We start from the raw sequence: 18,310 nt of genomic DNA, 5'->3' as shown, positions 1-18,310 counted from the left end.
TTGGTGATCTTTTTACATTGATAAACAGAGTATTTAATGCGGGCCCTCTAGAGAAGGAATTCAAAGCAGTAGATGTAAAATCCTTTTTACTGTGTACTCTGTTGAATTTGGTTAGGAGACAGGGATTACCAGTTTTAAAACCAAAAGTATAATATGCAGAATAACTAGCTAATTGTGTATTCTACATTCTAGACATACCTTTTGGCTCCATTTCTAAACACTGTGCACTATAGAAAAATAGCTTTTAGTATCAATTCAGAACAGAAATGGGTAGATATTTACAAGGCATGTGGTGGTTTGTGTTTGTTTTTGAAACCATTTCAGCTCCGGAAGGTTTTACCTCCTTTCTGACCAGGCTATTTTTTGCGATACGGCACTGCATTGCTTTAACTGACAAATGGTGCGACGCTTTATCCAAATAAAATTGATGTCTCGTCTTTTTTTTCCCTCCCACAAATAGATCTTTCTTTATTTGATCACCTCTCTGGTTCTTATTTTTTGTGGTATAAACAAAAAAAAAAAAACAACCATTTTATAAAAAAAACTATTTTTTACTTTCTGCTATAAAACATATTTAATAAAAAATTAAAACGAATTTCTTTATCAGTTTAGGCCAATTTGTATTCTGCTACTTATTTTTGGTTAAAAAAAAAAAACCCACAAAGCATATACTGATTGGTTTGCGCAAAAGTTATAGCGTCTACAAACTATGAGAGAGATTTGTGGACTTTTTTTTTTTTTTTTACAAGTAATGACGGCGATCAGCAATTTTAACGGGACTGTGACATTGCGGCGGACAAATCTGACATTAAGTGACACTTTTTGGGGACTAGTGATACCGATGGTGATCAGTGCTAAAAATAAATGCACTGTTGCTGTACTAATGACACTGGCAGGGAAGGGGTTAACATCAGGGGGAATCAAAGGGGTTAAGTGCGCTCCTAGGGAGTGCTTTCTAACTGTGTGGAGGATGGACTGACTGTGTGGAGGAAGAATGAGATGTGTTCCTGATCAGCAGGAACACAAGATCTCTCTCTTTGTGTCTGACAGAATGACTGTCTGCCTTGTTTGCATAGGCAGACAGGCATTCTCCCTCTCGCTCTCTCTAGCGGGCGCCAGAAGCGCTTTTTGGCTCCCGCAGCGACGTGCGTGCCCCCAGACGAGAGATCACATACAGGTACGTGATTTCGCGCTTAAGGGCCTCCCTGCCACAGTAAATGTGCATGGGGCAGTCCTAAAGTGGGTAACTGGAATCTTATATGAGCTCTTAGCTCGTGCAATTACTAAAAAGGTTCTTATGCATATTTTTGTAAATGAATGGCAGAATCATTTTTGTGCACATACATATCAGAGGTGCACATCTTCACTGGTCTCACGATTCGATTAAGATCATCCTGTCAACGATTCAGTTTGATTCCGCGATGCATCATGATTACTCCTCATGCGCCCTTTTTATTTTATTTTATCTGTTCTAAAAAAAAAAAAAAAAAAAAAACTCTGCATGTAGCAAAATCTAAACACAGCAGACAACTTAAATAGGAGCTCCAGGCTCCCCTAAAATAATAGAGGAGATGGTCACGTTGCAGACATGGTACAAGGGATGGTGCAAGAGATGGACAGAGACTGCGGGCATGGTGCAAGAGATGGACAGAGACTGTGAACAATGTCCCCGTAACGTCCCCCCAAACGACAGTGTATGCCATTTCAATAAGTATATGGTTTATGTATGTCTTATCTTGGTGATTGATTTTGAGCTTCATTTGATACTTTTTTTTTTTTTTGTATGCTTTATGTCTGGGCCAGTGATGAGCAAAACTATAAATCGTACAAAAAAAAAAAAAAATTATCAAATGAAGTTGATGTGAATCACTAAGACCATAAGACCTACATAAACCATAATTAATAAAATGGTATGGTCACTTTGATGTTTAGGGCCACCTTCAAGTTTATTTTCATTACGGTCATAATTTGGCAAATTTGCACATAATTGTGCATCAGATATATACTGTCAGTGTCTGACGTACCTGATGACAGAGTGTCCTCCGTCCTCGTAGGCTGCTGCAGGCAGCAGGTAACCAGTGCACAAACGCGGCCGATCAGTATTCTTCTGGCTCTCTCAGGTCTCCCACTGCCCACAGCAGCCTGTTGTGAGGAGGACAAGCACGGGACGCTGGCTCAGGTCTCCCCCAGCAGCCTGTGTGACAGTGAGCCGAGGAGGACGACGACTCTCTGTAGACCGGGAGTCAGACACTCACTCCATATGTCTCCTCTCCTGTAGCAGCCAGCTCAACACACGGCGACGCCGGGAGGCAGGTAAAGGGGGTGCGGCTAATGTCCACGGCTCATTTCGTCCCTGTTTGGAGTGGCACAGCGTGGATGACATCATCCAAAAATTGGTTATTTTGGTCGCAGCATCGATACCGAATCGCGGACGGCCGAATCATGATGCATCAATGCTGCAATTTAAATTCAGCACCCCTAATACATATGCCCTACACGTTACGTACAGTGAGCAACTTGGTTTGAGAGCATTTTGCAAGACAAGCAAAGTGTTTTATAAAAAAAACACAAAAAATATATATTTTGACTTGATAAACAAGTAGCGCCATGTCAAAACTGGGTATAAAAGACATTGGGCGGTCCGGTCCGGAAGTGGTTAAATGTAACCATATTGCTTACACTTAAGCTGCATACACACGATCAGATTTTCCGACGGGAAATGTGTGATGACAGGCTGTTGGCGGAAATTCCGACCATTTGTATACTCCATCGGACAATTGTTGGATTTTCCGCGGGCAAATGTTGGATGGTAGGTTTTAAAATTTTCCGCGGACAAATGTCTGTCAGATTTTCCGAGCGTGTGTACACAAGTCTGTCGGACAAAAGTCCAAAATACAAACACACATGCTCTGAAGAAAGGATGAGCCAGAAGCGGTCGGTCTTGTAAACTAGCGCTCATAATGGAGAATTAACATTCGTGACGTGGCAAATTATGAAATCTCGAAATGCAGCGCACATTCTCTTCTTTAATGGGATAATAATGAAGCTGCTTTGCTGTTGATACTGATGGAGTTATTGCAAACAAATTTTCAAAGGCCCCCTTTTTTTTTTTTTTTCTCCTAGTGATATCAAGAATAATATTTTTTTGGGCAAGTTACCACAACACTATTATTTTTTTTTAAATGTAACTGCCTACTACCAAACTGCCATTTTTGTAGTAAAACACATAGCCAAGAAGTATTCCTCTCAATTTTTTTTATTGTGAATTAAAAAAAAAAAAACAAATAAAATTAGACCTGCTATCTGCCAATAGAACTTAAAGCGGAGTTCCACCCAAAAGTGGAACTTCCGCTTTAAACAATCCTCGCCCCCTTACATGCCACATTTTAGACGACGACTCCTCTCGCCCTAGGCGGCCCCTCCCTGCCAGCGATCTTCCAGGATGCAACACAGGTCCCAGAAGATCGGCTGGCCAATAGCACAGCGTGACATGCGCAGTGCGCGCCCAGCCACAAAGCCGTAGCCTGTCACGATCGGGGGCCCACAGTGGCTATGACGGCGCCAGCGGAGAGGAGGGGGAGAGGAACGATGCTCCGAGCGGCCGTTTCGCTGGATGGTGGGACAGGCGAGTGCAGGTTTATTAAGTCAGCAGCTATGCTTTTTGTAGCTGCTGACTTTTAATAAACTAAAAAATGGGTGGAACTCTGCTTTAACCAAAGTGCATTCTATGCATGCAAAAATATAGAAAATATAACAAATGAAATCATTATTCAACCAAAAAATAAAATAAAAGCTTCATGCATGTGTCCTGCTTCTTAATATAGGGGGTCAACAATGCCAAGAATTGGTGAAAGCAGGGGTCTGTCATCCAGAGATAATTCCGAAGAGCATCTGGATTATTCTCCTGGAGCTCCCGCAGCAAAGGAATAAGACACAATTGGTCACTATTAATAAAGAAACCAATTTTTGGTCCAAGAAATCCTCCTCTTCCTATTCCTGGACTAGACTTGGGTCAAAGCAATAACTCAAAGGCCAATAATAACACATTATCTCCTCTGATTCCGCAACATGTCTGATTGACGAATGGCCATTCAGAAACTAACTGAAAAGTGCGAAACGAAAAGCGTGAATCAACACTTGCCAAACTTCTACCAACACGAAATTTGCAGAAGGAACCCAAAGGGTGGCGCTAAAGAGCTGAAAAAACACGTAGTACGTCACTACGTTCGTGTTTGTTGGCCAACAATTACCTTGCCTTGCTGTTTGTATGACCAAATCAAGGCACACGCCTTCGGACAAAAGTCTGACATTTTGTCAGCGGAAAATCCGATCATGTGTGCAAGGCTTTAGAGGCGCCGCTCTCCTTTTTTTTTTTTCCTCTGTAGCTACTGATGGATTTTGCTTCTGATTTCCTTGTGGAAGCTTCCATTTGTAGATGGACATTTTATGGTTGCACATCCTGGTCACTTTACTATAATCTTTTTATATAGACTATAAACTGAAGGACTTACGAGTTGTGGAACGAATCATTTGCGTTTCCATTATTTCTTATGGGGAAATTCGCTTGGATATAAGAGTGCTTTGGATTACAAGCATGTTTCTGGAACAAATTATGCTCTCAATCCAAGGTTTTACTGTAATTACTTTTCTCTTGTCACAAGATGTAAACCCATATTGTGACATGAAATTTTATTTGTTTCTACAGCTGCTAGAGAAGCTTCTGGCAAATCCCTGCCAGCTGCTGCTCAAAATTTGCCTCTAGTATGCTTGATATGAATAGGCTGAAATAAGGTAAATAGTTGGAAGTCTTCAAATGTCCCTAATGGACAGTCTTTACATTCTTATTTGCATAGTTGTTGGTTGGTTCCGCTGCGTACATTGAAATAGTATGAAGCCTTTTTGTAGAAAAAAGACCGATAACTCTTTGAAACAGGACATTGTCCTTTCCAGTACTTCAAGTAAATGTGGAATTTGAGTTGTTTTAATATATTGAATATAACAATTTGACATCTGTGCTGTATATACTATACAGTGAGGGGAAAAAAAGTGCGTGCATGTCTCCCAACATGTTATCACTTTAACCTGGTACGTATACTGTAGTCAATGGCTAAGTAAAGAACTTCAGTTTTGTTTACCAGTATCTCTCTACAATTGGCACTTGCTATCGGCTTTATTCTGTTTTAGCAGCATTCTGAGTCTACAGTCTTCCTTCTCTCTTTGGGTTTGATTTACTAAAGCTGGACCCTGGGTTCACACTAATGCGATGCGGGAACCAGCGTGATTCCCGCATGGCTCCTCTGCCGCAGGCAGTTCACACTGCCTTGTGCGAACCGCTGCGGGTTTCAGTAACAAAGTTAATGACGCCCCCAGTTTATTTCACAGATCACAGTGCGAACTGTGAACTCGCACAGAAATCGGATCGCGTAGGTGAGTACACCCATGCGATCCAATTCTAGTGTGGGGAAAAACAAATCCCTTTTCTGCGCGAATCCAATGCGAGTTCGGCCATACAATTGTATGGCTGAATTTGCATTGCTCAGAGATCGCATGTGATCAGCACCTGCAGTGCGGGTGTGAATCATCATCACATTCCATCTCTGAGATCGTGCTGCTAGTGTGAACCCAGGCTGAAAGTGCTGAATGTGGTGCGGTTCTGCATAGAAACCAATCGGCTTCCAGGTGTTTTTGTAAAAGCTAATAGAACAAGCTGAAGTTAAGCTGAGTGGTTACTATGCACAGCTGCACCACATTTTGCATCTTCCAGCACAGGTGATTATGGGCATGTGCAGTAGAGTAGCAGAGATGCAAATGACTGATGTAATGGTAATGCAGTGAGTGTCTTTCTCACCACATCATAGTTGTCTACATTCAATGCCAAGAGCTTTCCCCAGCTTCACAGGGCTAAAACACTGTCCGCTGTGGGTGTCAGGGCAGTCTTAATAAACAAACAAGATATTTGGGGGGCAAACCTTCTCATTAAAGCTGGTGCAGCCATAAGACCATACAATAGAAGAAAAATATTACAGCGCACATATGCAAAAAAACATTCACCTCCAGCAGGGCTAGTTTAAAAACACCTAAACATTCTCAAAAAGACATTTTCATAAATATGGGGATTTGGTCACACCATATTGCTATATGGTGCTAAGCCCACTTACTGCGACAAAGTACCCCATGATTAGTGGGTCCTGCACTATCCATAGGGTACTTTGTCGCAGTAAGTGGGCTTAGCACCATATAGCAATATAGTATGACCAAATCCCCATATTTTTGAGAATGTTTAGGTGTTTTTAAACTAGCCCTGCTGGAGGTGAATGTTTTGTTGCATGTGTGTACTGTAATTTTCTTCTAGTGCAGTCTTAATGGCACACCCCCCCCCCAAAAAAGGTAGGTTGAAAACGCAGTGCAAATACAAAAGTACCATTCTTTCCGGTTGCAATGTGTTTCCAAAATTGCTGCATGCCCAGCTTTGTTATGATGCTCTGCGATTTGAGCCCATTCAAAATGGAAAAGGCCAAATCACACCACACTGAATCTCATGTGAATTGAACAAGAATGCAGTGCGATTTCACATGTGGATCATAATGTGAACCGAGGCTTAAAGTGGTTGTAAACCTCAGACGTTAAAAATGAACAAAGCGTATCCCTCTATAGTGTGTACTAGCCTGAATCCAAAGTGCAGAGTCTGCTTTCCTCTCTGATCTCTTGCTCTTTGCATAAGGAAGTGCGCTGCCTGCCAGGGAGTCAAATGAATAGCAAGTATTTCACTTTTTTTATCCTCTAGGCAAAATGAGCAGTTAACTCTTGTAATAAGGAAGGGTTCACACTGCAAGAGTAACTTTTTTTTTTTTTTTTCTTTTTCCGGAGTTTAGCTTTAAACTTGACAAATGAGTATCTATGCTTTAATGTTTATTTAGATACAATTTAGCGCACTAGGGACTACTGCAATAGATTCTTGGCAGCAGCTGAGTGAGCCCCATGATCCCAGTGGGAAAGTTCAATAAACATAAAATCGGCACTAATTAAAAGTCCTCAATAACAATTTTATTTTTATTAACCATTAAATGTATAATCGGTTTTTGTTCTATTGAATTTCATATGCCAAAGTTAATGAATTTAGGTTGGCAACTTTATACTGGATAAGATTATGTATAATTTTATATGCTACAGAAGAAACTGACTGCAACTCGGACTGTAATAAAATAATGCACGCTGTTTGACATAATGTAATAAGCTGCAGGTGCCGCGCACTGCCACCTATACAAGTGAATGGTTGTATGCTTGTAAACACCAAAAAAACATGCACATAAGGCTTATTTTCCCAAACACAAAAGTGGTGATTTCCGAGAAGTACACCCATGCACAGGTAAATGTTGATGCAGAAGCCATCGGCATTTACAAGTGCATGCATGGGAAAGTGCCAGAAGACTGTTAGCACATAAATGTCCATGTGCATGAGGCCTTAAGAGTGAAGATTTAAAAACTTTGTCACACTACCAAGACCAAATCTCACATAAAATGGCTTGCTAGTAAATATATATATATTATAATATAATAATTTTAAAATTGTTTTCTGCTGTCCTGAAATATAGGCCTGTGGTTTTTTTTTTGTTTTTTTTCGTTTTTTTTTTTTTTTTAAAGCAAAATCTTGGTTGTTAAATATGCGCATACAACTTGGGGTCCTGTGTGATTTTTTTTTTTTTTTTTCTTGCCTGAATTTTGGGGTCTTTAGCCTTAAAGCTGACCACAATTGTTACTTGTCACTTCTTTAAACAATAGACCATTTTCTGTCGCAAAGTCTATGCCTTCCTTGGAGACTTGAGCTACTCATAGATGTGTGTGTGTGTGTGTGTGTGTGTTTTTTTTTTTTTTTTTTTAATTTCATACAGGCTGAATAAGCGGGGGGGGATAGATTTTTCAATTCACACAAATGAATTTGATGAAGGAGTTCACCCCGAGACATTGTATTCTAACTAAAACTCGATGTTGTCAGGATATACTGATCAGCTGCTGCAGCCGTTGATCAATAAGTTATCCAGCTTGTTCGTTCGACAGAAGTCAGCCTATTAATCAGCTTCTGATGAACAGGCGGGGCCACACACAGATCAGAATTCAGCTGGTCCCCTGCTGAACCACCCTAGAGAATTAAGGGATTACTTTAACAGTTTTAAATTTGCTTTCTTTTCCTCATGCATTATGCAAAATGAGAAACATTTAGAATATAGATTTTCCATGACGTAGATGCATTTAAAATGCACAAGACTGTATAACACTTAGTTTTATGCATTTACTACTCAATTGTGTCCCCATGTACACACATGGGCTAGCCACATGACAATTCTTGAAATTTCTGCTGGAAATTGGCATGCAGTAAAATGGGCAAGTGTGAACAGGCCCTAGAGCAAAGCTCAGAAAGCAACTAAGGACCTGTCAGTCTTTTTCCAACTACGGTTACTCTGTGCAGGCCAGTCAAGTTCCTCCACCCCAAACTCGCACATCCATAGTCTTTATAGACCTTGCTTTGTGCACTGGTCCAAATCATTTGGTGGAGGAGGATTATGGTGTGGAGTTGTTTTTCAGGGTTTGGGCTTGGCCCCTTAGTTCCAGTGAAGGAAATTCTTAAGTCTGAAGCATACCAAGACCTTTTGGATAATTTCATGCTCCCAACTTTGTAGAAACCGTTGGGGATGGCCCCTTCCTGTTCCAACATGGCTGTGTGCCAGTGCTCAAACAAGGTCCATGAAGACATGGATGAGCGAGTTTGGGGTTGCGGAATCTGACTGGTCTGCACAGAATCCTGACTTCAGCCCGATAGAACACCTTTGGGATGGATTAGAGCGGAGACTGCAAGCCAGGCCTTCTCGTCCACATCAGTGCCTGACCTCACAAATCTGCTTCTGGAAGAATGGTCAAACTGGGTATTCCTTACAATGTATATACATATTTTTTATTATTTTTTTTTGTTTTGTTTAAATGTAACTAATACAAAAAAGTACACCTCAGGAACACATGGATGCTTCCCCATGTTGTATCCCTTTAAAAACAGAAGTATAGAAAAATATCTGTTCTGCTTGAAATTCAGTGTGCTTGTTTAATCTGCTGTAATGAGCACATATCAATTCTGCATATGGCTCTCAACTAAAATTCTATTCAGTACAGTGTCCAACCACCACATATTTCAGGCTGTAGTAGGCTCAATGCTGCACCTGTGCCTCCCAGGTGCACAAAAATGCCATGATTTGACGCAGATGGGCCAAAGCATGCTTGTGTACTTATGTTACTTTCCATTAAGAAACACCGTTCCACTCTCAACACCGTGTAGGATAACTAGCTGCAGGAGATTATTTCAAAGGTGGATTAAGGATACTATTAGCGTTTCAGTTAAACTTTTAGGCTTTATGGTGTTAAAGAATTTGATTAAGCATTAGTTGCGATTTTTAAGTATTTACCTGTTTCAAATTCCATTTTTACGGAATAATTCCAGGTATGGGCTTGTTATGACATTCCTGGCCAGTGCTGCTGGGAGCTGGCAATCGCTGAAGCAGACACCACTTTTCAAGTGAGCTCCAGTTGCTTCCGGGTCATGTGTTGAGCAGCTAGCCAGATGCCTTGTGAATACAGGAGGTAGGCTGCTCAGTACATGTGCATTTCGGAGAAATTAAAGCTTTCTCTGATTGGATGAGGAGGTGAGCATGATGTCACCATCATGCCTCGCCACCTCATCCAAACAGAAAATGCTTTGAATGAACTCTATATGCAAAGCATTCTCTGAACTGCGCTGTGCCGATTGGCCAACCTCCTGTGGAGATCACTAAATTAGTGGTGTTTACTTCTGTGATTTCCGGGTTCCAGTGGCAAATATGTCATATACATAGGTTACATTGGTCACACAAGTAGGAAAATACACTTATGTCTGCGTTCTGTACACTAATGGTGTACAGAAATTCTCTAGGTTGCCAAATTGCATTGAATTTGCAATAACATTTAAATTACTATATAATGTGTAGCATCTGTACATGATTTGTTTTTTTTTTGTTTTTTAAATCTATCATTATATCATACACACACAGTTGTGCTCATAAGTTTACAAACCTTTGCAGAATTTATGATTTCTTGTCCATTTTTCAGAGAATATGAATGATAACACAAACTTTTCTTTTGCTCATGGTTAGTGTTTGGCTGAAGCCATTTATTAGTCAATTGTGTTTACTCTCTTTAAATCATAATGGCAAATGACCCTGATCAAAAAGTTTCATACCCTGGTGGTTTTGGCCTGATAACATGCACACAAGTTGACACAGGTGTTTGAATGGCTATTTAGTGCCGGTTCACACCCGTTCTGTACAATGGAACCGTTCTAATAGGAGCGACGCAAGTCGCTCCGACTTATAAAAAGGTTCCTGTACTACTTTGGGGGCGACTTGCATAGACTTCTATACAGAAGTCGTTTTGCAAGTCGCCGTGGCAGTCGTGTGCAAGTCGCCTCGGTGAGGCGACCTGCAAGTCGTGCCACCCCTGTGTGAAACGGGGCTAAAGGTAACCATCCTCACCTGTGATCTGTTTGCTTGTAATTAGTCTGTGTTTATAAAAGGTCAATGAGTTTCTGGAATACTGGCAGACCCTTGCGTCTTTTATCCAGTGCTGCACTGACATTTCTGGATTCTGAGTCATGCGGAAAGCAAAATAACAGTCAAAGAATCTGCGGTAAAAGATAGTTGAACTGTATAAAACAGAAAAGGGATCTAAAAAGATATCCAAGGAATTGAGAACGCCAATCAGCAGTGTTCAAACTCTAATCAAGAAATAAAATTGAGGGGTTCTGTTGAAACCAAACCAAGGTCAGGTAGACCAACTAAAATTTCAGTCACAGCTGCCAGGAAAATTGTTTGGGATGCAAAGAAAAACCCACAAATCACTTCAGGTGAAATACAGGACTCTCTGAAAACACGTGGCTGTTTCAAGATGCACAATAAGGAGGCACTTGAAGAAAGATGGGCTGCATGGTCAAGTCGCCAGAAGAAAACCAATACTATGCAAATGCCACAAAGTATCCCGCTTACAATACGCCAAACAGCACAGTGTCAAGCCTCAACCCTTCTGGCACAAAGTCATTTGGGGTTATGAGACCATAATTGAGCTTTTTGGCCACAACCATAAACACTACATTTAGAGAGGAGTCAACAAGGCCTATGATGAAAGGTAGACCATTCCTACTGTGAAACACGGAGGTGGATCGCTGATGTTTTGGGGGTGTGTGAGCTACAAAGGCACAGGAAATTTGGTGTCATTGATGTTAAAGGGGGCAATATACGGTGTGGGGGTATGCAAACTTTTGATCAGGGTCATTTGGGTAGTTTCTGTTGCCATTATGATGTAAAAAGAGTAAACACAGTTGATAATGGCTTCAGTCAAACATTAACCATGAGTGAAAAAAGTTTTTTGTGATTATTCATATTCTCTGACAAATGGCCAATAAATCCTGAATTCTGGTATGTAAACTTATGACCACAACTGTGTGTGTATGTATATATGTATATGTATATATATATGTATATATGTGTATATGTATATATATATATATATATATATATATATGTGTATATGTATATATATATATATATATATATATATATATATATATATATATATATATTATGTATTTCTTTTTATTTATTTCCCTAAAAGTGCCTGTTACCCTTTTTAAGATGTATCCAAAGCCAAAAGCCGTCGCTGTATTCAAGTGATCATTGTTGTCAGGACTGAAAATCCTAAATTTTGAGTGGTCAGTGGAACAGGAATAGAGGGAAATCTTACAGTGGAAAAACATTCTGATGACAACTGTCTAAGAGATAAGTTTAAATCCAATCTACTCAAGCCAAAACTAAAAATAGTTTTGGCTTTTGAGATAAGAGCCCATTTACACTTTAGCACTGTTATGCCACAAGCTACTATGCACTACTTTAAGAGTTTTCATTTTTAATGGGCTGCTGATGCACCATAATGCAGTCTAAAATTTGATATGTACCACATATCTCCCCCCCCCCCAACATGTCAAGTGCATTGTGATGGTGGGCTGCCCACTACTGTAATAGTGTTTTAGGGCACCTTTCAACATGACCTTGCCATTGCGTATATTGCAGCACCGCAAAGATATCAGTGGGCCCTGAGTGTTCCCTTCAAAATTTTTTAAAATAACCTACACACAACCGGTATGCCAGTATGTGGAATGGGTGGTTTTGGTTTGCTGGACCTTTATCAGCACGGGACTGTTGGTCCTGGCCAGTATGTGTTAAAACTGAGTAGTAAATGAAGTTTACCTACAAATTTTGGACTTGAATTCACTACAGTGGTGCTCTGAGTGCTAGCTAAGATCACTGGCCTTCTAGATTGTTCTGGCACAGTAGTTGCCATGCAAGGTTTTAAAAACCCATTGGGTATGGCATTCAGTTAGTAGCTTACTGAACTGGTATTTAATTTCTTCTTTTTAGAGGTCTGCCTTGGCTCAATAACCCAATTATAAATGTTTTTCGAATGGAGTATTCCTATTTTTAACTTGGTCGAAATTCGTATAGACTTGGGGCCCCTTTCACACTAATGCAGAGTAGGAGTTTTGGCGTACTTTTAGAAAGTGCCCCAAAACCGCAGGAGATGATAGAAATCAAAAGGAACTCGCACAAAATCTGTAGGTACACTGCTGTGTGGTCACACTGTACCGCATCAGTGTGAAAGAAACCTGCTAAATATAGCGCATTTCATTAAACTTTGTGTGTGTTTGACTAGACTCCAATATCATAGAAATGATTTTCACACTTTAATGCATCTTAACTGTTCTTATGCTTGGCATTCTTACTGTGCCCCCACCTTAGCAACTGAATACAAGCAGTCCTCAACATTGGCTCCCAGAATGTGTTTTGCAGCACTGTCAATGGCGGATGTGGTTGAATAGTTCTTATGGAGATAAATATTTCAAGGGTGTCTTTTCCTAAGACACTTGCCAATAACCTGTCGTACAGAAATTTAATGAAAGGAAACTTTTGGACTCTAAATAAAATGCTGCTGTTTTTTTTTTTATTCTTGAAAAAAGCTCTGGTTTGGCATGGCTTTTAAATGTCCCAGTTACATTTTAAATTACACTATTGTAAGGCAATTCAGTGAGCACACTAGTGCTGTAATGTGCCTTTATATTTCTTAATTGCTACTGCTGTTCCTACTTTATTCACAGGCCTTTGGATGAAGCAATGCTTGGCATAGTTTAGAAAGAATAAGGGGAAGGTCTCCATGGCTACATGTTTAATGAATTTAGTAGTAATAATAGTAAACCAGTGATACTATGTGTTATGCATTCAGCTTTGATGCCTGTTTGTCTTTAGCCATTTTTTTTTTTTGTTTTTAGAATATCTTCGTAGTAGTCATTTAGGCTTGGTCTGAGGAACCTATCCCAATTAAATCAAAATCTTCCTAAAGCTGTTAGCATGGCCAAATTATGAATTTCTTTGTTTTTCATGGGAACACAATAGTTACTTTGAAGGGTATCTGTGAACAGGTTGTGCTAATGAACGTTGAGGAATTTTGAATGTGTTGCCCAGCAGGGAATGTGTTTGAGACACTAAAGCAGCCAATAAACGGAGCAGATTTTTTTCCTGCCACCTTGAGTTGGAAAGCGATTCGCTTGATTCCTTGATCAACATAGACAGCGTTGACACAGATGAATCCCTCCCGACGGGGACAAACTTATTTTGTTTTTTATGATGAGGGCTAAAAAAGACCTTTTAAAAAAAATATATATATTTTTGTCAGGAGAATATAAAATATTGCATGTTAATAGTTTGTTTATATTACATTTTAACCAGCAAACGCTTTCGGCTTTTGACATACTTAGCCAGTTTACTTGCTATTTTCGGAAAAATGTTACACAGCTCAAAAGATTAAGCTAACTTTTTTTTAATATCTAAGTTAATATGCGCTGTCTAGAATAAATAGAATAGTTTATCAGCAGTGAGTTGAGGGGCTAAAAAGGGCTGCCCCCCTGCCTAATCATCCCCCAATTATCTATGTACATACATAATTACAAAATATACATACAAACTAGTTTTTGTACTGCATTAACACACCTGGATAAAATTGCTCACGTTAATAAAGTGGATGTAAACCTGATTCATGAAATCTGAGCTGAGCACATGTATCTGCAGTGTTTTCTTATCTCTCTTCAAAGCCCTAAGTCCCGTGCCTTTCTGCTACTCTGTTCTTCTGTTATCAGCATGATAACTTTTGACAAGTTCTCCAACTGTGATAAAAACCAGCCTGAATTTTGTGTCAGGGTGGGTGCCATCAATTAGCAGAGAGCTGGTCAATTCACAGTACAGCAAGTCTCTGCCTATGTGAAGAGGGGGTGTGTGCCTTTCCTCCTATCAGCTGTCTTGCAGTGCATGGTAAGAATCTACACCCACAGGCGAATCAGAAAGAGAAAATTCTAACAGGACGTGCACTTTGTAAACCGTATATGAAGACAGCAGATATACATGTTAAACTTGCGTAGGAGAATTTGTTTAATCTCTGTGTGTCATCTGAGGCTGTTCACTTCACTAGGTATATGTGAGGGGTTACATCCACTTTAAGGTGATTATTTATATGCATATCTAAAAGTGTTTGCTAAAAGTCGAATTGATATCATTCTTGGCCATGTGCATGGCCAATAAAAAGACCAGCCTACATTTAGCAGCACAGTGCACATCAGTGGAAGGGTTTTAGATATTTCATTACTTTCTGCAAAATAAATTTCCAAGTGACTAAGCATCGGTAATTGGCAAATAGTTATGATCTTTAAGACTAGTAGGTATTGCTTCTTCCGTTTTCAATTTTGAGATGTGCCCACATTAGCTGCTGTTTGAGAATGTATATTGATCAGATTCCTCTCTATTGGAAATATTTCCATCCTATTATCTCCATCTGTCATATATATATATATATATATATATATATATATATATATATATATATATATATATATATATATATATATATATATATATATATATATATATATATATATATAATTTTTTTTTCTATTTCTACAGTTTGTTTACATGAGTTATGTATATGAAGAAGATGATTGTGGTGTTTATTGTACAATTAATGCACAGGTACATTCTGCTAGGTATTGTAACAATACATAATGAGCACATTAAAAGTGTATGTTAAAGGAGAAGTTCGGGATTACAAAAAAATTGCAGGGGGTGGGAGCAGCTGGTTCAGGCTCTCGGTGCCCAGCTGAGCCAGCTTCCCCTCGGTTATCTGGGTAGAGCCCAACATTAAAGTTGGGACTCCTATAGAGCCTGGAGCAGCTCTGTGACGTCAGCCCATAGAGGGCTTTAACCCACTGTTGGCTGAATCTGGGTCACAAGAATGCGGAACTAAGTGCACTCCTGTGACCCAGAAGAGAAGAATGGTCAGAAGATTAATATGCCTTTTAAAAGTAAAAATGTTGATGTCCTCTTTTATGATTTGAGGTAATTTTATGATTATTTCTGTGACTTCCATGTTGATCACAAGCAGGAAAAAGTTTAAACTTTTAACACATGTTTTATGTGTCTGTCATAGGTGAATCTGGTCTGGGAAAATCTACTCTCATAAATTCACTCTTCTTAACGGATTTATATGCTCCGGATTATCCTGGTCCATCACACAGAATTAAAAAGACTGTTCAGGTGAGTTTATTGAAGTGTGTACCTATAGTCATGGAGAAAGCCATAAGCTGTTGATAAGTAGAATATTTTTTATTTGTTGCCTATATATATAAAAGAAGTGCCCTTCCAGGAGCATTAGCCATTTGTTTACATTGAATACCCTCCATCCCTACTTAACTGTTGAAATATTTATCAGCTGCACAGGGGGTGCATTGCCCCCCCCCCCCCTTTTTTTTTTGCTTTGCTTTTTGTCAACAGCCTTTGAGATATATATATATATATATATATATATATATATATATATATATATATATATAATATATATAGAGAGAGAGAGAGACTGACTCTCTCGTTTAGTCAGTGGGCAGAAGAGGAAAACTCGTCCGTCCATATAAGCAAAGTGGCTGGAGGAATCCTCCCCTCTGGGATGTTGTATTTTGATTGGGGAGGGACTCTACTCTGATCAGTGTCTGCAGCCAGACTGATCAAGAGAATTTTTTTTAACAAGCCCATTCAACAAAAGTCGATCTAGCAATCCACTTCTGTCAAAGAGGCACAGCCACAAATGGCTTGAAATTTGGGTGGTTCCATCTATGACCAACTTAACTGTCAATAGAAATAAGATATTTAAAACATTACCGCAGAAGTAATTCTTTAATTTGTTTCTCTTTTTTAAGATCTATAAATGTAAAAGATATCTTTTTAATGTAAACTTTACACAGATTAGGGAAGTAAACAAGTGGCTGAAGAGCTGGTGTAGTAAGGAGGGGTTTGGGTTCCTGGAGGACTGGGCCGACTTCTCAGTCGATAACCGGTACTATAGAAGGGACGGACTACTCCTAAATGAGGAGGGTGCAGATCAGCTGGGAATGAAGATGGCCAAAAAGTTAGAGGGGTTTTTAAACTAGGCGATGGGGGGAGGGTCCAGAGGTAGAGATAGTCAGCGTGGAACATATTCCAGAGGGTAGTATTGGGGGGGCATTAGTGGTAGGTTGACCAAAGCACATAAACCCAAGGTAAGTATAGTAGCAAGTCCTAGTTGCAATCTCGGAACACCCAATAAGAGGATAATATGCGACCGGTCTAAACTACGTGGCATGTTCACCAATGCCAGGAACCTGACGGACAAGATGGGTGAACTAGAGATACTATTGTACGGGGAGGATTTGGATTTTGTGGGAATTTCAGAGACCTGGTTCAACAGCTCTCATGATTGGCTGGCAAAGATTCAAGGGTATACCCTTTATTGCAAGGATAGAGAGGGTAAAAAAGGGGGAGGGGTATGCCTATATATCAAGAATAATGTACAAGTGAATGTGAGAGATGTCATTACTAAGGGAGCTAGGGAGGAGATGGAATCCTTATGGGTAGAGCTCCAAAGGAATGCAGCTAAGGGGAAAATAATAGTGGGAGTATGCTATAGGCCCCCTAACCTGAGTGAGGAAGGGGAGACAGATCTCCTATCACAATTTGGATTAGCAGCAAGGATGGGAAGTGTTATCATAATGGGGGGTTATTTAACTATCCAGACATAGACTGGACGGAGGGAACTGCGCATTCATCTAAGGCTCGCCAGTTCTTAAATGTCTTGCAGGACAATTTTATGGGTCAGATGGTAGACGCACCAACTAGGAATAAAGCGTTACTGGATCTGATTACCAACAATACAGACCTGATCATGGATGTGGAAATACGGGGCAAATTAGGTAACAGCGATCACAGGTCAATTGGCTTTAGTATAAATCACACAAATAGAAAACATAAGGGGAATACAAAGACACTGAATTTCAAAAGAGCCAACTTCCCTAAACTACGAACCATGCTAGAAGGCATAAATTGGGATAAAATCTTAGGAACAAAAAACACGGAGGAGAGATGGGTTTGCTTTAAAAGCATATTTAAATAAGGGCATTAACCAATGCATCCCATTGGGTATTAAATTTAACAGCAAACAAAAGTCCTGGATGGCTTAACTCCAATGTAAAAATGCATATAAAAGCAAAGGAGAAGGCCTTCAAAAAATACAAGGTTGAGGGATTATCCTCAGCATTCAGACTTTATAAAGAATGCAACAAGGACTGTAAGGGTGCAATAAGGACGACTAAGATAGAACATGAAAGACACATAGCGGAGGAGAGCAAAAAAAATCCCAAGAAATTCTTTAAGTATGTAAACAGTAAAAAAGGGAGGACAGACCATATTGGGCCCCATAAAGAATGGGGAAGGACATCTGGTTACAAAGGATGGGGGGATGGCAAAGGTATTGAATTTATTCTTCTCATCAGTCTTCACGAGGGAATCGAGAGGGCTTCAGTAACCAAAACTGCAGTGTTTATCCTCATGACACATCACAGGAAGCACCTCCATGGTTAACAGAGGACAGAATTAAAATTAGACTTGGGGAAACTTAACATTAATAAATCACCGGGACCAGATGGCTTGCACCCGAGGGTACTTGGGAAACTCAGTCAAGTAATTGCCAGACCATTGTTCCTAATTTTTACTGACAATCTACTGACTGGAATGGTACCAGCTGATTGGAGAAAAGCCAATGTAGCACCAATATTTAAAAAGGGCCCAAAATACATCCCTGGGAATTATAGACCAGTTAGCCTAACATTAATAGT

The 18,310-nt window shown here is 39.8% G+C and overlaps 1 protein-coding gene across 1 annotated transcript in view; it reads left to right on the top strand.

Moving 5' to 3' along the window:
* Positions 1 to 18,310, top strand: part of SEPTIN7 (septin 7) — a gene marked incomplete in the record, with an annotated part of 203,744 nt that overhangs the window by 87,592 nt on the left and 97,842 nt on the right. The window contains 1 exon segment of the mRNA XM_073630520.1: positions 15,598 to 15,704. Coding sequence (XP_073486621.1) covers positions 15,598 to 15,704 — 107 coding nt within the window.

Source organism: Aquarana catesbeiana, linkage group LG05, assembly GCF_042186555.1.
Source record: "Aquarana catesbeiana isolate 2022-GZ linkage group LG05, ASM4218655v1, whole genome shotgun sequence".
NCBI lineage: Eukaryota > Metazoa > Chordata > Amphibia > Anura > Ranidae > Aquarana > Aquarana catesbeiana.
Note: the sequence above shows the minus strand (reverse complement) of the source record. Positions and strands in the feature narration are given on the sequence as shown.